This window comes from Tamandua tetradactyla, chromosome 11 (genome assembly GCF_023851605.1).
Source record: "Tamandua tetradactyla isolate mTamTet1 chromosome 11, mTamTet1.pri, whole genome shotgun sequence".
Taxonomy (NCBI): domain Eukaryota; kingdom Metazoa; phylum Chordata; class Mammalia; order Pilosa; family Myrmecophagidae; genus Tamandua; species Tamandua tetradactyla.
Window position 1 is genome coordinate 51,204,161 of NC_135337.1, and position 21,790 is coordinate 51,225,950.

A 21,790-nucleotide genomic window follows, 5' to 3' on the forward strand; every position below is an offset into this window, starting at 1 on the left:
CCTCCCTCCCTCCCTTCCTCCCTCCCTTCATCTGCCCTATTTTTTTGTGAGCTCATCTTACCATCTTTTATTGTCTCTTACCTCATTTCCTCACTATTCCCCTCGTGCAGCTTTGATTTCAATGGCAATCAAAATCACTTCCTTCCATGAAGCCTCAACTGTCTTATCTTGTCTTGCATTTTGTACTCTCCTGGAAAACCTCCAATCCATTCATCTGCAAGGCACACGCAACCTCACCCCTGCATACTCTCCCCCAGTACCTTGAACAGTGGCCAGTATACTGAAGGTACTTAATAAATGTTTGTTGAACAAATGACTGCATTAATGCTATGTTTTCTTTACATTTCATTTTCTTCTCAAACTATCTTATTGTATGGGTGGGGGGGTTGTTATAGTCTACTTCAAGTACTTTTAGGAAATCAATCAGGGAATATATGACAAATGAATGGCCTTTTATGAATACTGACTCATGGTGTTACTATTTCATGGAGGGTTGGTAAAACATCCAAATAATGATAATACTTAATATTTATAAACCTAAAGAATCTCATTTAATTCTCACAATACCATTCTAATGTAGATATTTTATTATTTTTCTATTTTACACATGAAAAAGCAGAAAATAAGAAAAGATAATTAACCAAACTAGCACAGTCTATAAATAACAAAGCTGAATTCAAAGCTAGGTAGAACTTCAACTTTCTTCATACTCTGTCCCTAAGTGTAGCATCTAAATCTGCAAGGTATATTAATTTGGTTTTAGTTATAATAAGACTCAGTGCATGAGATTGGCTTGTGCATGCTGAAGGATGATGGATTGGAAATTAAAAGACCTGAAGTTAAATATGATTGGCTCTGTCTGCTGACAGCTATGTGACTTTGGATGGTTGAGTAACCAGTTTGTGCCTCAGTTTCCTTGGCCTCAAATTGGGTTGCAGAATTAAAAGGACTAAATGAGATAGTGCATGTGCAAAAGCTCTGCAAACAATAGTGTTTTATGAAGGAACTTAATTTTTTAGTAAGCCTTACGAATGGGCTTGCCCTGGATGTGAACTCACTAAGTTTGAGTTTATGATCAAACGCTTTAGCAGTTTGATTTAAATTCTATGCAAATTAAGGATTCTCACCATTTATCTGGTGCCTTGCAAGAACACCAAGGTGCTCATTCAAAAGCAGAAATGACCAAAATGCCTCTTGAGCTAAGCACATGGAAATCATGAATAATAAATGCCAAGCTTACGAAGTGCATTGCCCTCTCTTTTCCTTTCAGGTGGGTGGCTTGTACTCTTTGCACTCATGCTTCGATTGGTGGCAGCCTGCCCTGCATCATGTACGGTATGCACCAAAGACGTAACCCTCTGTCACCAGCTAACCTATATAGTAGGTAATAAAAGCAACAACTCTAACAAACGATGCTCAGTGTACCTGGCAAATTCATTGCCGTGACTTCTATTGTAGTGTAGTGACTGCTCGCTGGGTTCAGCCTGAGACAGGTCAACTTTTGAAGAACAATCCTTTCACAGTGATGAAAGACTGATAACATTATTTTTCTGTTCCTAGGGTCTCACTAAAATTATTTTAAGGTCTTCAGAGTCATTGAGATATATTGCAATTGCAAAAGAGTACCACCATTGCATGCAGCCAAATGCTTTTTTTTTAATGGAAAAAAATGGATCAGTTTTGTTATATTTTTGTCCACTCTTTGTACAGATCTGAATGCTACCTCTGGCTGGAAAAACTATCAATGAATGAGAAAACCTGAATTGCAATTGTTTGGCGTTAATAAGATTAAGTGATGTACCAAGGAAACAGATTATTATCAAAATGCATCTAATTTTGAGTCTAGTTTTTTTTTATTGGTGGTAAATGAGCTGTAGAAATGCTAACAAGATACACTGCCTGTATTCATTACATATTGCTTGCTTAAGTCAACAATTTAATAAGACACCTTATTAACAAATTTGAGGAGAATGTGATTTACATCCTGATATCCAAGAAGTGAGAAGCAAGCTATACGCTCTGCCAGTGGGAAATTTTCCAAAATAAGTCTGGGTCAAAGATGGAGTACAAGGAGAGCATTTCTTTCATTTCTGAAGTCCTATGATTCAATGAGAATTAGGAGGAAGGCAGTACAGTTTCCTCTGGCAGGAGAGAGTCAGTTGGTAAATACAGTTTCCAATTAGTATTGGAAACCCTTAGACACTAAACTCTCATCTCTCTTAAAATGGATTTCTTGACTTCACTGCATTTTATTATCTGATAAGATATAAGTGATTCTCTAAGAAACAACTATTGTTCATATACATTGCTATACCTTTATATCCTCCTTTTCATTAACAGAATGCCACATTTATGAAGTTATAATTCATAAACATGGAGAAGCAAATGGATGACTTGACAGTGTAATTTCTTTTTAGACCTAGACAAGAAATGTGGACAGAAACAATAGCCTCAGAGCTGATGAATCTCTAAGGGAGCAGGGTCCCATATAAACAAAACTCCCCCACCCCTTATCAAAAACAACAATGAGAGGAGCAAAATGTCAACCTGGCCAGAATTTATAGAATTCAAATAATCAATAATAGAGATACTAAAAAAAATACCATGATTTAAGCTTGCTTGTTGCGGGAACAAGAGCAATTCTTCCAAAAGAAGGTCACTCTGAAAATCCTTTTATGTTTTTTAATTTTTATTTTAATCTCTTTGTTTCAGCAAGGCAGCCTGAATTTCATAAGGGAATTGTGATTTGCTTTCCCCATGGTTGACTGTTCTAATACCACCTGTAGGCCTCCCAGGGACAATGGACTCTTCCATCCTTATAACATCATCATTTGCAGTCAAAACAATTTTAGCATGATAAAGATGTGTTACAATAACTCCTGATTATAATACATCTTTATTGAGTTAAAATGCTTTGATTTCTAATGACAGGGTGGTGATAGCTCTGAGGTGATTATGGTGAAGGGATTTAACAGTTGGAAGCCTCAAGTACCACCTGTCATCATCTGATGGACTTCATCGGAGGGACCAGGTACTAGACAGGAGCCCAAGATGGCCCAGACTATAATGAGAGCCCTGCTGGCAGAGTTTAGGTGGTCTGCAGCAAACACAGACTCTTACCAAGTTGCCAACTTTTAGCCTGGAGCTAACAAGCAGAAACCAACACTCCTTCTCACTCCCTCCACACCAACCCACACCTTTATGTTTGAGAGAAAAGATGATCGACTGCACAGCATTAGTAAACATTGTGAGTGGGAAACCGGCTAGGAAGCCTATACACATGCTCAGCCTTTGGGTGAGTCTGTACCGAGGCAGCAGGGCACGGGCAGGTCAGCACCCAGGCACAGACAGAGGTAGCTTGAAAGTCCACCTTCAAAGGTAGCTTTAGGGATGATAATCCAGAACAATACATTCACTTTGGCATCTAAAGGAACAGATGGGTTTATGCTTCTCAAACAAACATGTCACAAGAGCAAAGAGCATAAATATCCACCATCCTGCAAAACAGTCAGCTTCCCTTTAAATTTAGAAATAAGAGGATCATTTTCAATTTATTTCCTGTTCTTACCTAGGTGATAAGATTGCTCAGAGGGTTATGATTGTCTCTGCTCTCCACTATACCCTCTTCCTAATGATGTGTCTCCTGCTTCTGTCTTTGTTCTCTTTCCCCACAGCAGCTCCTGTGACCACCAGGGTTCTAATCATCACGGATGGATACCTCTCCTCTGTAGAGAGCACAAATCTTTCCCTCTTGTTTAATCTTGCCCTGCTCTCTTTGAGCAGAAATGGCATCATGGACATCCGGGAAGATGCCCTGCACGGCTTTACGAAGTTGCAGACGCTGTTGCTGGAGCACAACCAGATATCCAGCTCCACGCTCACGGACCTCACCTTCAGCCAGCTGGGCAGCTTGCAGGTGCTGGTGCTGAGCAATAATGCTCTGAGCACCCTGCGGGGCTCCTGGTTCCGAAACACCAGCGCCCTGACCCGGCTCCAGCTGGACGGGAATCAGATCGCTAATCTGACCGACAGTTCTTTTGGGGGCACGAGTCTCCACAGCCTCAGGCATCTGGATTTGTCTAACAATTTTATTTCCTCCATTGGGCAAGATGCCTTCCGGCCCTTGCCTCAATTACAGGAAGTGGACCTTTCCCGAAACAGGTTGGCCCACATGCCCGACATTTTCACTCCACTGAAGCACTTAATCCTTTTGAGTTTAGATAAGAACCAATGGAGCTGCACTTGTGATCTCCAACCTCTTGCCCGGTTTTTAAGAAGCTACATGAACTCTTCTGCCCACACTCTCAGGAATGCCAAGGGCCTAAATTGTCAACCATCCACCACCACAAGTGTGTCCACTGCAAAGAATATACTGAGGCTGTCTGAGACCAACTGTAATTCTAAGGCTCCTAACCTCACTCTGGTTCTAAAGGACAGAAGTCCCATCCTCCCAGGGCAGGATGTGGCCCTGTTGACTATCCTTGGCTTTGCAGGTATGCCAGGAAGTAGTGCATCTTACTCTCCTCCCTTCCTCTCATCCGCACATTCTTGAAGTCTTTTAAATGATGAATTTCTTAGGCCATGGGGTAAATTCACCAGGGCTTATGGTAGGGAGAATGTGCCGGGAGATGACAGCTCCTTTGTCTCAGGCCATAAGAATTTCCGATTGCAGAGGCACTGTCTTAGAGGAAAGGGCCTTGTACTAGATGTCAGGAGCTCTTATCCTGAAAAAAGTAACATTGTGATCCTGAGTAAGTTAACTTATCTCTTCGACTTCAATTTTCTAGGCAGAGTATTCTATATTTCATCCCTTCATTCATCCGTTCACCAAAGGGCCCTTGTCCATTTATGATGATGCTGGGAAACAGGAATTTTAAAAATCCCCTTTCCCAAACTCACATTCATTTGCTTCTCCATGGTGTGCTTTACCAAGTGCACAGGGAGATGCTGTCTAAAATCACCTGCATTCTCCCCTAGAGTGGTTGTAAAGCACAGTGCTCAAGTGCACATCCCTGCCGTGGGATTGGCCAAATCTGAATCCAGGTTTTATTTATACAAGCTATAAGACTTTGGCAAGTTATATAAATTCTCTGTGCCTTGGTTTCCTTCCATTTGGGGGTTTTGAATTCTTCTCAGATTTCAGTTTATCCAAGTCAATCACTTGGCCACACTACTGCAGACCAAGGAAGAAGAGGATAATATTCAACTCTTTAATTTTTCTCTGGTAGATTTAAGTTTTTTAAGCTACACAGCAGTTATTGTTCTACCCAGCTGGATGAATGAAATACAGTGATGCCTGATGGTGTTAGCTGAAGATCAAGCATGTGTGAGACTTTTTGAGTTATTTACCTCGATGTGTGCACTTTCCCTCTTTCCTCATGTGAGATTCTCTGCACCTGTGGGTGGCTGAGGTGATGAGAATGGGGGTGCTCCAAAACTGGAAAACCAGAGGCCCACTAATGGCGTCCAGGACTAAACTGACGTATTGTGAATCTATGCTATAAACAATTATTCCATAGGAATAATTACTAATATGGAATTAATAATTCCATATTAATTAAACAATTAATCAGGATAGGTGGAGACCTGCAGTAGGTTCTGACGACAGAACTATCACCAGTGATCAAATTTACTTGGAAGTGAATTAAAATATTCTCATGAAGATGTTTCAAAACCTGGGTGACAGTGTCAGTAGTTGCATATACTGTGAAATAATTTACAATAAAAGGCAAAAACAACAGGACAGCAGTTTCCTCTTAAATGTGTGTCTTATAACATTAGTTGTAAGAGATAATAGACAGCCCAATACAGACACAAGCACATCTACATATAAGCCATAGGTTGTGGTGTTCAAGTAAGCTTGGGAAATGCTGAGTTAAACAAAGTGAAGCAGGGTTATTTACTACAGTGCTTCTCATTTTCTAATGCGCATTATGAATATTTTAGAGGAGGGTCTAACATGGAGCATTTCTTAAAGTTATTTGACCATGAATCCTTTATTTCACAGAGGATCTCATTGAACTACTGTTATATAGGACATCATTTTGGAAATATTACAGTAAAGTAATTTTCAGTGTCTTTTAGGTATCTTTTATATCTATTTTCAGAAAATAGCTTGCTATGTTGACTGCTCTGCCTTAATGTAGAGATAGATGCAAACTCTGGAAGACACCAAAAGGTTTTGCCTAAGTGATAGGAAGTTTAATATGTATGGATAAATTCTGATAAATAATAAATACTATAACATAGTGGGCTTTAGAATATGAAATTATCATGTTAATGTGTCTTTCATTGGGTGATGTTAAATAAGTGGTTTTTAAAAAGAGAGTCTTTTCTTAAAAGACTCTAACACTTGATATCAATTCACTCTTTTAAGATTCTATTTCTGGCTAAGGAGGGGCATATGGAAAAAAATGACCCTACTGCAAACTACAGATAGAGTTAGTAATATTCTAATATTCTTTCATCAACAGTAACAAATGTGCCACAGCGATACTATGGTCATCAGTAGTGGGGGATAAGGGGTATGGGAGGATCTGGCTTTTCTTTTTTCTTTTTATTTCTTTTCTGGAGTAATGAAAATGTTCTAAAATTGATCATGGGGATGTGTGCACACCTATGTGATGATACTGTGAGCCAGTGATGGTACACTTTGGGTGGTTTGTAATGGTATGTGAATATATCTCGAAATTGAAGAAAAAAAAAGGCAACATCAGAATAAAAAAAAAAAAGAGAGAAAGAAAAGTCAGTTCTGCTTTGTACTTCATAATTGACCAGTTCGCTTTACTTTGGAGAACCCCAGCTCCAAACTACGTAAGTGTTCCTTTAAAATAAAAGTTTCAACTATTAAAAAAAAAAAGAGTCTATTCCTGAAGTAAATATAGTGAATTATCTATACCTCTAGATTGTGGGGAAAAGATTTAGAAGTCCAATTCTAAATCTGATTCGATTTTCTTCTTCAGCTATAGAGAAGTCATCACAATTCAAAGGCATCTAAATGCTCCTATTAAGTGAATTTAAAACTAATAAGTGGTTATTTGGCACTAAACACTTATATTTTGACCTTTTCTCTTCTGTGACCTGGGGAATAAAGAGAAAGCTTTCTTGAAGTTGTAATATGTTTCCAATACGTAAATGAGAACATGTCATTAATTTTGCCATTTTCTCTCTTTTTTTTTAATTCAGAGGGATTGCTAGGACACTTTTTAAAAATAGCAGCATTGCCCAGAGCAGTGAAAATTCAACAATCTTCCTAATGCAATGTTTGGCCGACCTACAAGCTTCATTTGCTGCTTTTGCTTTCTGCACTAGTGAAAGATGACCATACCTGAATGGTAACGAGATACAAATATATCTCTAGTCTCAACAGCAGGACTGTGAGTAGTTCTTTGCTGTTGAACCACATTTAGAGGAGAAACTTTATCCTATAAACGATGATGCCTACAGTCATTTCTATGGCCGGTATGTGTTTAAGAAAACAGACTATTCTTTACTTGATTATTTGATTTAGTCTGTGTCAGCCATATAAAGAACTCTCGTCTTGATTTGACTTTCAGATGTTTTCTTCCTAACAGTTGAGTCTTGCAGGATGTAACACAGCCCTACAAAACCCAAACAGCCCAAGCAGCCATCGTAATCATAAACTACAATAACTACTCCTTGAGCCTTACTCTATGAAAACACTGTATTAAATATACCATGTGTATTATCTCACTTCATTTCTGAGTGGTATTCAGTACCCTCATTTGACAGATGAGGAAAAATAAATCTTGGAGAAGTTAGAATTCTTGCCCAATAAGCTTTTCAGAGAAGGGCTTTGAATTCAAGGTTTTCTGATTCTGATGTAAGAGATGAGTGTCATAATTTTATTATTTTCATATATTTTGAACATTGTAAAATTAAAATCCTTGGTTGGAATGACCCAATTCTAGGGTATGGCAACAAAAATTATGATCTACCTTTTGCTAATATTCTTAAATATTGTTTGCCTTTAGTTAATGGAAATTAAATTATTTCAATATATTATAACATTTCACAAGAGGTACTATTCATGATTAAATTAAAATGGGTTTATAAGACATCAAGGTCTGATAAACTATACAAAGCTTGGAGGATATTTACTGAAAATTGCTATTCCTTTTGACTACTCTTCATTTCTGACAGAAAAAATAAAACAACCATGCCTCACCTACCCTTTTCTTTCAAGTTCAAAAAATATCATCATATTTTTACTAAATTTGTCTTTGGTGGAAAGTACCAGGCATGATGTAATCAAAATGTCTAGAATGCTGAGCTTATCCCATTCCCTGTCCCTGTTTCCCAGAGGCCCTTTCCTTGGGCGACTGACTTGCCCACAGTCTCACTGCAAGTTTTAGGCAGAGCTGGGCTAGAACACATTATCTCCTTACTAAGTCTACACCAACACCATGTCTTCCTGTCCACTCTTTCTGGGATCTGTAAGATTACAGCACCCAGTGTGTTTCATTATGAGAGTTCCTTCTGCTTGTTCAAGAATGCCCAATAAACATTTTTGGAGTGCCTTCTGTGTGCTCGAGTCCTGAACCCTGAGGATGTAACATTGAGCAAGACCGATAGGGCCTGTCTCCTCACAGCGCTCAGCTTGTGCAGGCAGTGCACAAGCCAATGGATAAACGAACACAGGAATACATACAGTGATAAGTGTTAAGAAAGACATGACAATCAATTATGACAGAGGGGAGATGGGAGTGTAACTCAGAAAATTTTGCTTGAGTATTGGTTGAAGATGCTTTTTGCCAAGATGGGACAAGTGATGTAGGAACAAGTTAGACTAAGCATTTTGGTTTGAGAAACATTGTCCTTTATGATTTCATTCAGACAACAAACTGTACCTCCACAGAACGTTAAATGACAGCACCCAGTAGCCTGACATTAGGCGTCAATTGTGTTGTCACAGGCGTTTTTAGGAGAGAGTGACCTTTGAAGATGGTAAAACAGCAAAGGCATCGGGGAGTTTGGGGTCCTGGTTTTGAGTAGGAGAAGGTCTTACAACCGTCGAAAAGATCATACAAAAAACTTGGAAGTGGGTTTTAAGATTAATGAATTAAAGAGTCTGAAACATAGTATGTGAATGTGGAAAATAAGGCTAAGAAGGAAGATTATAGCCAGATTGTAATAAATCTTAAATACCAAGGAATTCGGCCTTGATGCTAACAGGAAGCTGATGCAATAGGCTGAGTTGGAGGGTGGCATTTAAGTATGAGTAAAATCTGGCAACACTGTAGGATCTTTTTTCTTTTGGGGGAGGTGGTTATGGTATATGAGAATTTCAGGATAATGCTAAATTTGGTCTGTTTTCATTAACTATGGGATTAAGAAGTTGGAAATAATTAATTTCCTAAGGGATAGGAATTGAACTGGTTTCCCAAAGGCAGCAAAATAATCTTAACACAAGGAATTATCTTCTTTTACCTTGAATGAATTTCAGTACACATACATAAAAAAGCCTCTTTTTTTTACCAAAGAGGTTCCAGATGGTTTTGTTTCTTACAATTTTTCAGACATACGAAGAAAGATCCAAATTGGAAAACAGCAATGTTAAAAAAAATTAACCTCTGTCTGGGCTATTTTTCCAAATGGTGATGGATTTGCCATCCATTCCGATGCCCTAAAAATCACTGACCTTTACATTTGTTGGTTTCAGATTTGGTGATTTATATGTTTCTTCCTATGATGTTGTCTTTTAATAGTCTCTCTATTTGTCACAGGAGCTGTTGGTCTCACATGCCTAGGTTTAGTTATATTTAACTGGAAACTCCAACAAGGCAAAGCAAATGAACACACATCAGAAAACCTTTGTTGCAGAACCTTCGATGAAGCCCTGTGTGCTCAAGAGGCAAGACATTACCGTGCAAAGGGATTCTGTAACTGCCGCTTAACTCAGGAAAATGAGATAAAGGTCACGTCCACTGTGGGGTCCAGAAAGGAAATGCCACTTTTACAGGGAAACAGCCAGCAAGCAGCACTGGCCCACAAGTCGACAGCCCTTGACAGATCACTTAGAAACCTGCAAGGGAAGGACCCTGGGACAGACAGCACTTTCTTTGGCCTTGATGGCAGATGGCTGCACTCAGGAGGTTCAGAGCCTCCTGAGAGAACAGCAGCTTTTAATGAAACAGGCATACTTACAAGATATTGTGCAAAGAGTGTCGAAAAGCTAAGGAATCTTGAAGCTAGGGAAGGTCAACCTCAAACCCTGCCACAGCATGTAACAAGAACACTTGGTGAGTTTGTCTCATTTTAGAACATCCCACTCTGTTTAATTCTCTCTGAAGGAAGTAGCCTCCTTTAATTCCCTCAACAGAGGAATACAGTAAAAACCATTGTAGCACCAGTCTACACCTCTTCTAAAATGCCTAAATCTGTGTGTGTGAGTGTGTGTATTTGGGATGAAGTATAGGAGCTGAGAATGCATCTCTTGCCTGGTGGAAAGTGAATGTTGTAACCCCACCTAACTATATCTATATGGTTTTTTTTAAAGAAGAGTTTTAAATAGCAACAGTACTGTTATGATTTATCTGAGGGAGAGTATTGGCTTTCATTCCAACACCCTATGAGTTCTAATGCCAATTCTGCAGTAAGAAACCTTCCCAGAGCATGACACATTAGAAGAATGGGACTTCTAATGCTAGTGATTCATTTCAAGAATGATGTCAAGAAACATACTTTGCTTGCTGAGCTGTCAAGGATGATAACTTTCCAGTCCAGGGAAAGTCAGGACTTAATTCATCGTCCCATGTTGGGAGCCAAGTGAATCTGGCTGTGGCATTACCCACTGTACATGGACAATGTCAATATTTAGGTGGAAGCAATGAATTTAATGTTTTCCTTTTTCTTCCTGAATAGTAAGGGAGATGCTTTCAGGCTTGCAGCAAAAACTTTGACAGCTGCTCTGTAAAGAGGTCCCTGTCATTTATTTGGATTGGTTTACAACAAGCCGAGCTTTCCCTCAGAATATGAATGACAGAGGCGCTGCACCAAGAAATTCTTACCATGGGGATCTAGCCCTAAGGATGGATTTGGGAACAATTGGATGAAAATGAAACCATATGTTACTTTCACGTGTAACATAAGGCAGAATGTGAATTTGTTCCATTACATTCCCCAGACTCCAGTTCTTACCAGTTTCTGGGGACTGATGATTTGACTCAAGAGCTGGATGGCCAAGGAAGGAAACATCTGCCACAGATCTGATCAGATTGTTTTTATTTTATAAAGAAATAATCAGTTAACCTTTCAATCGAATCATTCCTTGGGCAGATGTTTCATTTTAACTTTGTCCAGTACCTTAACTTCGCTGCAGGAACGTTCTACACTAAAATCCAGCCCCTTGATTCACACAGAGCATGCTAGCATGTCAAATCAATACAATTACTTTTAAGAAACACTTGAGAAATTCTGCTATTTGCCGGGTATTGTATTGGAGGTGGAGAGGACAGGTATTTGAAGAGAGAATAGCTCTCCAGAATAGACCATAGCTGCTCCAGAATAGAAGTTAGTTATGAGGGAATGTCACTCCAGCTATGGCTTCTAATTTGGAAGCACAGAATCAAAGGATTTCAGTGGCAGAGGGGACTTTAGAGATGCTCTAATCTGTTGGTTCTTAGTATTTATTGTTGAGTTGCAGAAGGGACTCTGATTAAGGTATTAATCCTTCCCCCAGGATAATTTATACACCCACATAAAGTTCCCATCTAGTCCAATCTGATACCCAGATAGAAGATGACTTCTTTAAGATGACTCAGATAGATAAATGCAGATCTTAGGTTAAAATTAGACTGAGTCTGGGGCTAAGAAGACTTGCTTTCTCTCACTTCATTCGTCCTCCGGATAAAACAATTTCGCAATATACTAGAAGGTGCACTGATAGGATGCAATTTAGAACTTCACATGCATTGTGCTTAAGAGCATGGGGTTTAGTGTTAGAAAAACCTGGATTCAAGTCCTGGCCATATCACTTAGCTGTCATGTGACAAGGGGAAAGTGTATAACCTCTCTAAACCTGATTCTTCTTCTGTAACAGTGATAGGAAGATAGGACTTGTTCAGTGTTTAGGTCTGTTGTGATTATTAAATGAATTAATGTGTGTGTAATATTTAGAACAATGCCTGGCTTTTATTCTATGCTTAATAATAAGCATTACTGTTATTTTATTATATTTAACATATATCATTAATATGTTAACATGCATCACTTAAAGTTCTCACGCAGAGATTGCTGGGACACAGACCAAGTCATATTTCAAATACTTAAGTATTTAGTGAACATTAGGAAATAAATATGGTCTCTCTTTCATGGAGCTGATGGTATCAGACGCATTTTTTTGTTTTTGAGGTTATTTTCTGCTTCATATCTGAATATAATTCAACATGGCATCCATATTTTTCTGAATATTGAGTTCCAAATAGGAAATGATTGCAAGAAAAAAATCACTATGGTCATTTGAAAAGGTTTTACATATTATGCATATTTAAAGCTAACTTAGCCGCCAACTAATCTAAAGATTTACAACTATGAGTAGTGTTTCTATTTCCACTCCATCAGCATTGAAGTCAGCATCACAACTGTGGCCATTGAAATGTGGCCATAGTGTCATTGCAAATACAATAATCCACCAAATGTCTTTTGTCGGTTTGGCTAAAAATTTGAAAAATGTTCAAGAATTGCCACAATCAGAGGAGAACTTTTGTACCTTTAACAGGGTTTCTAAACATCTGTTTGCTTGGGGTAACAAAATTCTTCCTCGTACTTAATTCCTGCATTTATTGTTCAGCAGATATCAGCAGTGACACATTTAGCAGAAGATATGCAACAGGTGCTTCAGCCTTGGCAAGAGAAAGTCTTGAAAAGCATTTAACAAATGAATCATGGCAGCCTCCAGTAGAAAAAGAAGACAATGGCTTACAACTTCACAGGCAGAGACATTTTCTTACAAGCTCATCATCTAAGCCTTGTGAGCCTGAGGAACACTATGTACAAAAGATATTACAAAAACATAGATCAAAATATGATGATCCTTGTGGACTATTAAATCAGAGCAGACCTCGGTATCTTCTGCCAAGTAATTCTCTTATCTGCAAATATGTGCCTTGTGATCAATTTCAAGATTATGTGAAAGAAAAGAAGCTAAATCGTAGGGAACTTTCAAAGCTAGAGAAAGAGCAGATACAAATTAACAGTGCAATAGAAAAATTCCTTAGGAGTGAAGACCACATGGAATTATCAGCATTATCAACAAAAACCAAGCAAACATGTTCTCCAAAGAAAGTTAGCTTCCATGATCCTGATTTAGTAGAAAAAAATAAGTTGGGGATGTTACCCAAAACAGCAACCCACTGGAAACAGAAGAAAAGTAAAAATAACAAATTGACCAATGTGGATCTCAAAATATGTAGCAAATCTCAGGAGAGAAATGCAAGAAAAAAACGGTTTACCGATACGCAGATTCTGAAAAAGAAGAGAACCAATCAATCTGACCTCAAAGGGAAAATTAAAGGACAAAATTTAAGGATAAAATTAAATTTACATCCCTTTAGAAAAGTTAGAATCCACCCAGAAAAATCCTTGCCAGAACCCCCAAAGAAACCCAAACGAGTATTGTTATCTCCTAAGAAATTACCCAAAGCTTTTGAGAAAGAAGTTAACATAAACCTTGCGTCTTCTGCTGATTTTTCCCAGCAGTCAGAGAGTAATAACTATGTTAGACTCACTTCTAAAAGGCTGCCTCTCAAACATGGTCCAAAGCAGACCTCATATTATAAAAGAAACACTAAAAATGTACCTCTGCTCAGAGCTAACGACTTTTCTGTAGTCAGCCAGAGCTCTGTGGAGGACAACTGTCACCCTACTCACGTTCCCGGTAGAAGCCCATCACCATTGCCTCTGCCCATACCTATCACAGCTCAGCGTGGACCCTCATACTCCCTGTTCTCAGGTGAACAAATGCAAGGTGCAATTCACCTGGCATCGGAAGTTCCTAGCTATTTACTGGCTACCTGGGGAAATACAGGAAGTGATGTTTTACCATTGGGTCCTTATGGGGAGCCTACTAATCAAGGGGCCATAGATCCCACTAAGCACATCACAAGACAGGGCAAATCAAAGATCAGTGAGCTAGGTAAGACAAGCCAGATTTCTTTGTCCCTGAGGAATCAAACACAACTTTCAGGAGGCCAAGAGACTGACACCTACAACAAGGAACGCACTTCAGATCAAAATCAAGCTTTAGAACATGAGGAGCAAAAATCAAGTCCCAAACAACGTGGAAATGGAGAAAAAGCATTAATAATGAAAACCCCCAAATCACATCAAATTGTAGAAGGTTGCATTAGGGATAAAGAGAGAAATGATACAGGAAAAGACCTTCTTAACACAGAAACTTATGATTCTTTTCCCATTCTCCAGACAGAATTCAAGAGTAAACTAATATTTATGAAGACAAATTTAATTCCATCCCCAAATAGAATAGAGCCTCCCAAGGATATCAGTACTTCTTTTAGTACTCAAGCCATTTGGCATCTAACCAATGATAATGAAAAAGGAATTGACAGTGTAAATGCATTGCCCAGAGATGACGGCACTGAACCACTAGAGATAAAAATAGAAGGGAAAGAAGAGAAAAAAATGCTCTCTGAAAGCAAGACCAATTCTAGTGTGTTAATTCAAACCACACAAATGACCTTAAAAGGCACTGCAAAAGAAAAGCAGCAGACTTGGGAAAATGGAAAAAGTGAAAAATATATATTACATGATTCAAGCTCTGTCAGAGAGACTGTTACAGCTAAGGATTTGAGTATCACAAATTCCCATGAAACTGAAAATAGACTATCTCACAGTGAAAATGATCTTCAAATTAACAATAATGTGCGTAGTTTGAGAGAAGTTCAAAATAGTCAACCAAATAAAGATAACAGTGCACATAAAGAAGGTGAAATGGCAGAAGAGAAGCAGGAAGTGCTTTCCCTCTTACCAGAGTTAAAAGATAATAGTTTTGATGCAGAAAATGAGGTGCTTCTCATTCCTAGCAGAATAAATGAAGCTGAAAATTCTGTTCAAAAACCTGCACTGTATCCACCATTTGCTGAATATGCTAATACATCATCTTTAGAGGCAGAACAAAGTGAACAAAATAACTCAAATAATAATCATTTCCTACTTTAGCTTTTTTCAAAAGCATACAAAAACACCCCCTAGCCTTTGCATGCATTTCAAATGCATTATTTTGGAGGAAAAAATTATCAGTAACTCTTTGTTATCAATGAAATACAAATACGCAGTTGACTATAATGCAAAAATCAAAGACAGAGCCACAAGATATGTTTGACACAATTAACTGAGTATGCCTCTCTAGGGGTGGGAAAACGGAAAAGTTTTGCCTTGTCTTGGAAAAGCAACCAAACGTAAAGAAAGCAAAGTAAGAAAGCATTAAGCAAATGAAAGATTATATAAGTAAGACGTACTTGAGTAGATTTACACTTGATGTTTATTGTAAGAAAATTATGGTACACATCTCAATTAGTGGAATTACAATATTACTTTCTATACAACTGATTATATATTCTCATTTGTGCCTGTGTTTTCCTAATTATGGTATGAAAATAAAACTGGAGCATTGTTTGTTAACAGAGGTTTAGCTGATATGCATATTAGCATATTTCATCCAGGAGTATGCTGACAATTATCCTTGATCTTAAGTAGAAGCTTTTAAAACCTGTTACTTCTTTAAGAGAAAAATAAAATAAGGGTTTCTGGGAATAATAGGCCAGTTCTGTAAAAAAAATTTTAAAAGTCTGCAAAATTCTATAAATCCACTAGATGGAGATCTCAGCTTCAATCATTTTAGAAGAAGAATAAATTCGAGGCTTCGAGAGCAACACAATGGATCCTGAACCAAAAAAGGAATTTGAATGAGCTTTAGTGCGAATTGTTATTAACTTAAGATTGTGAAAACTAAATAACCCATTAGCATGTAAGCTTTTAAGGTTTGATCTCTTGGGTTTAGTGTGCCACTATTGTTTGGTGTTGAGCACAAGAATTAAATGTGCTTATAAATATTAGACTCAGAAGTATACTCAGAATAAGCATCTTTCATTCAAAGCCTTACTTATTTGAAAAATACAAGTCTACTCAAACAATTTTATTACTGATACTTCAATAAAATGTCGACAGCATACCTTTAGTATACAGAATGTTGAAAGCATACCTTCAGTATATAGAATATATAGAGAATTTTTTTCTGGTGGAAAAAAAAATGGTTACAAAGACAAGAAACTTTCTACTACCCCCCTATCTCTAATTCTGTCTCAGGCTATATATCTACATATAGCATTGTTATAAAGTTTAAAAGAGTATTAGAACAATTGAACTATATTGACTTATGTGCCTGACCCATCTTCTGTTTCCTTCCTATTAAGAATTGCCAGCAAATGATGTCACTTAATTTCAAAGTTCCTAACTTTATTACCTTTCTTCTTTCTCTTTTCTCCCTAGAATCAAAATTTTCTTGCTTTTAACTCCAACTCCTTTCTCTTCAATTTTTGCTGAGCCTTTCTGCTTGAGTTTAACTCCTGTGTCATCCATCTGCCTCCCCTGATCTCACTTTCATTTTTTTAAGCATCTTTAAGGTGAGAAGAGCACGGGTGACAATTCTTGCATGCCAAGTTTATGCTAATTGACAGCTCCCTCAGCCTTGTTGAGCAGTTATTTCTTTCTTGGCCTCTATCTCCTGTTTTGTCAAGCACAGTTAACTTACTGTAGAGTCCTTACCTTTGTTCTGACTTCTCTCATTGTCAACAGTATCTCTGATACCTAAGGACTGAAGAAGTACTCTGGTCACCAGCTGACTCCCAGTTCTCCTGGGTTCTTTCCTCTCTCCCATTTCCTAAGTCCAGCCTTCCACCTCCTTATGATGTTTCCTTTGAACTGGTTCTCATATTTCCTCTCGTCCCTGCATCTCCAGAGTAACCATTGTAGTTTTTGCACATTGTAAAGGGTGGGTTACAGCAATAGCATTCCAGCTGCTCCCTCTAACTTTAGTGTCCTTTGGTTTCATTTTTGGCCCATAAAAGTTTTCAGTCTTTACTGGGCATAAATCACCTAGGGTGCTGGTTAAAACGCATAGTCACACGCTCCACCCAGAGATTTTCATTCATAGGTTCAGGGTACAGTCCTAGCATATTCATTTTAACAAACATTCCAGGGTAATCTGGAACATGTAATCTGCAGCCCACACATCAGGAAACAATCCCTTGTCATTCCCACGCATACTGGGAGATAACGCAGTGCCTGGCTCAATGTAGGAACCATGTGCATTTTTGTAAGTGAATAAATCCTTCATTTCAAAGTAAGAATAATTTCCCCCCAAAACATTATTTTTTATAATATCCTTTCACTTCTTATGAGCTTATAGAACTATAATTACCTAAAAATTCATGTCCAAATACCCTACTCTGGTTTTCAAGGCTTTTCAAAATCTGATCCCAATTATCTGATAAGACTTTTTTTCCCCACCACTCACTGATTTTCAAAGACTACATCCCATCTCCCATAGGCTGGTATCCTCACTGTCCTCTGGGTTGTATCTGTCATGTCTTGACTGAGAAGACATATATCATAGAAAATAGTGTTTCCAATTCAAGGAGTAAGGCAAAGACAGACATGAAAGAATGAATAGTGAAGTTGATAACCAAGAAAATGATGGTTTTGTCATTTTCAGGATTGTCTGAGATTGGAGTTTTATATATAAAGATGAATTTATTTCAAAGAATGCCTAGTCTTGAGATTTAACTATTTGGTAGCAACAATATTCAAGAACTAGTAACTCTCTTCTGTCTTTCTTTTCTCCTAATTGGTTTGCACATGTTCTCTTGGCTTAGGCTCTTTTTCTCACTCACAAATTCCCTTCATTCACCAAACTCCTAAATATCCATAATGGTGGTTTGAAGCTGTGTGTACCCCAGAAAAGCATGTTCTTAAGTCTAAGCCATTCCTGGGGGTATATACCCATTGTAAACAGAACTTTTTGATGAGTTTATTTCATTAAAGGAGTGCACCGCCTCAATCGAGATGGCTCTTAATCCTATTGCCAGAGTGCTTTATAGGAGAATGAAATTCAGACAAAAAGAAAGCCATGGAAGCAAGAAGCTGAAATCAACAAAACCCAGCAGAGAAATGAGAGACAAACAAATGCTGCCATGTACCTCTCCGTGTGACAGAGGAACTAAGGTTCTCTGACAGCCAGTCTTCAGGAAGAAAGCATTGCTTCTATGATACCTTGATTTGCACATTTTCCTGGCCTCAAAAACATAAGCAAATAAATTTCCATTGTTTAAGCCACCCATTGTATGGCATTTACTTAAGCAGTCTTGAAAACTAAAACACTTAGGGCCTCAACTGAAGTGTCAGTTGAGGCTAGAAGGCTTTGTCCTCCAAATTGCTACAATTTCTTTACTATGAATTCTCATTGAACCTTGTTTTTCTTCAAAGTACTGATCTTGGCTTATAACAATAGAGTTCATTAATACTGCTTTTTAATTAATCTCCATCTGACCACCAGGCCGTCAGCTCCCTTGTGAGCACCCCTGTGCTGAATACCCAGCACATAGTTCTGGGCAGTATAGAGTACTCAACAAATACTTGTTGAAGGAAAGAATGAAAACTAGACCATTATTTTTCTCTCCTCATCACATAGCCTACTTACATAACGAAGACATGATGGGCAATGTAATCATGGCACAGTCGTGTCTCAGATAGAAGCATCCCAACCTCAGAATCGGGAGATGGGCACCACAGCCAGGCCAGGGCCCACCCAACTTGTAAGTACAGCTGCTGTCAGCCAATCAGAGACTTTGTTCACTGAATAAGTTTTCTCCCTATTGTGTCACTGCACCTCATCTCCTAGAGCCCAGACTCTGAGCTGATAGGGTCCCCTGCACAAGAAGGAAACTTTCCCATTAAGCATTCAATCTTTGGACTTAGTCATTTTTTTTCTCTCTCTCTGATAGCCCTATTCTGACTTCCCTGTCTCATTTTCCAACCTCTTGCTTGTGGCTTCCGTTCTATCCCCCACAAACTGCTTTTAAAAGCCAACAGTGACTTGCTTTTATCTTCAAATGAAAACTCCCATATGTCCCTTATATATAATTATGAAGAATGAGCTAAAAAAAAGCAGATGGGATTTCCTTGATTGTTATTTTTCATTAAATTTTTAGAATAGCTGACATCTCACAGACTAAAGGAAATTCTGGATTAGATACTTGACAGTCATTCCTAGAAAATATGCCTAAGTTTCATACTGAAAGTCAAGGAAAGCTCTTCCAAACAGTTTTAAGGCACGTAGTTTTCAAGAAAAAAATTGTCTGGACATGAGAATACAGCCAAGGGGACTGGAGTCATCAATAAGCCATCCTGGCATAGTGGTATTCATTTAAGCATTCATAAATACTTCTTGAGCATATAGTAGATATGGTTCTAATATGGGATTACAGCAGAAAACAAAACCAACAAACCAAACAAAAGTGTCCCTGCTTTTATGGCACTGACATTCTAGGTGAGAAGATTCTGACCAAATAAATATATACTACATCAGATTAAATGGTCAGGAAAAGAGTTTATTTCTTCTGAGATACTCAGTATACATCTGATGAGAATTTTCATTTTTGCTCATAATAGTCTCAGTGTACACTTATGGGTTTGGGTATTGACTTGGGGTTATGCCTTTAGAAAAGTTTGGGGAAGCTTGCTCCCTCCTTCCAAATAGATGGGCTAGAACTTATTCTATTTCTCCTTTGGTAGAACATTTTGTGACATAACAATAGCCTCACTCTATCTGCTGCCTTCCTGGAAAGAGTTGAAGGGCCTGATTAGGATCAGAAACAGGGACCTAAAAGGAAAGGATGGCAATGACTGGGATGGTTTGTGCCCAAAGGCCATTAGTCCTTTACAGATGAGAAGGTCCAGAGTGAAGAACGCTAACTAATTCTCTCCACTCAGAGGAGAAGAAGCAATGGGCTGAGGCCAAAGCACAGGATTTCAACAGACAGTAAATCATACCGACAGGGGCATTCTTGGACATTGGTGTGAACGCTGTTATCAGGGAGGGGAACCTGAGGGCTACCAGGGGCTGTGGAACCTTCTCCTGCATCAATCTCTGAGTCTAGAGTAGACTTCAGCCAGTCTGGTACAGTTATGAAGAAACTTCATTAAAAACAGATGGCTTGAGATCTCATCCTGAGGTTATATGACTGGTCTCTCCTCTACTCTCTTAGATTCCCTTAGATTTAAATATTTGAAAATATTTCTTTTCGCTGTTTACGTTTCCTACTTTTCCTCCCATAACATTGGTTTCTTCACTTGGATTCTAAATCTGTGCTCTCGGCCACTTTCTCACACAGCCGCTCAGCGAGGCTGGAAAGGCCAGGCGGCTGAGACAGCTCCCCTTGGTGCCTTTGTCCTAAGACCAGTCTCACAGCGAAAAGCCAACATCCATCTTGTGCCAAATTTCTTTCCTTAGAAAATGACTAAGTGTGGCTCAAACATAGTTAATAAAATTGCAGCTGAGATGAGCCTGCGCGTCATCTGTCATACCCTGGTCTCTCTTTCACTAATCAGTTGTGAGAAACATTTCAAATTCATAGGGCAGCAGCAAAGAAATATGAGATACTCCGACTGCTCGAGGCAATTAGAGACTAAAGAGCAGAAGGCAAGTCAGTCTTTATGTCCTGACAATCTTAAAATACACACTGAGAGTAGACTTTGGAGTTACACTCTTTGTGACAGATTTTGACCATAACATATTTTCTAGGAGGAAGTAGAAATTACTCACTTTGGGACATGCGTTCCACCCTTGCACCAGCAGCGAAGAAATGGGCTTGGGGATGGAATAGCCAATGGGAGGTCTGATGTGGTGGTAGGCCATGTCTGCTGCCGCAGCCGCTGCAAGCCAAATGGTCGTGCCAGAGTTTTGAAAGTCACATATGTATTTTCAGGAACATATGAACAGATGAAAGAAGACATGAGTCAGTCAGTGCAAATCAGCTTCAAATAGGCCACTATACTGTTTTATAAAAAGATTCTAAACAAAATAGTAATTAAGTTGATACTGTAGGTTTATGATGGTTCATGCATTCAATAGTACATACAACAAATAATGAGCAGGGGAAATTCATCAACGAGGAAAGGAACAGTGCTCTGTATCCAGGAACATGCAAAGGGCAAGTAGTTTAGTGTGCCTGAGGAATAGAGAATATTTACATGATGCCATAGGAAGTAAAGACTGAGAGGCAGATTAGACCAGACTTCAACATCATGAATTCTAGGCTGAAGGTATTAGATTGCATATAGCAAGAAATTGAGTGCCACAGATCTTTGCATTTATGAAAGCACCTGTATCACTTGGGTGTTTATCACTTTTTTTTTTTAGCTCAAATCCCATTATTGGGTAGAGGGATGTTTGGGTTTTAATTCTTTATATTTATGAAGTACTTGTTATTTTCTAAACTCTATTAAACAAGTCAAATTCATTATTTTAATTAGTACTATTCATTGATAGAACTCCCTAGTGTTGCCTGCCAGTGTGGATTTCTGAGTATTGCCCCCTGCAGACTTTCCATCACTGTGCACTAGCCTTGTGCTTTGATTCTAGGGACTTCATTACAGATTTTCCATTGCTAAATAGCTTCCTGCTTTGCAACAAGTGACTTCCACACCACTTGGAAACCAAGCGCATAGCTACTTTTATTGAACATGTTTTGTA

General features: G+C 38.5%; 2 protein-coding genes across 3 annotated transcripts in view; one reads left to right on the plus strand and one right to left on the minus strand.

Moving 5' to 3' along the window:
• Positions 1 to 21,790, minus strand: part of TNNI3K (TNNI3 interacting kinase) — a 286,566-nt gene that overhangs the window by 47,719 nt on the left and 217,057 nt on the right. For both annotated transcript variants that reach the window (XM_077120614.1, XM_077120615.1), the window contains exon 21: positions 20,861 to 20,970. In XM_077120614.1, the coding sequence (XP_076976729.1) occupies positions 20,861 to 20,970 (110 nt within the window). The remainder of the gene's footprint in view (positions 1 to 20,860; positions 20,971 to 21,790) is intronic.
• On the plus strand, positions 1,297 to 15,198 carry LRRC53 (leucine rich repeat containing 53). The gene is made up of 4 exons (XM_077119501.1): positions 1,297 to 1,384; positions 3,675 to 4,493; positions 9,747 to 10,262; positions 12,812 to 15,198. The coding sequence occupies exons 1-4, from the start codon at positions 1,297 to 1,299 to the stop codon at positions 15,196 to 15,198; spliced, it is 3,810 nt and encodes a 1,269-aa protein (XP_076975616.1).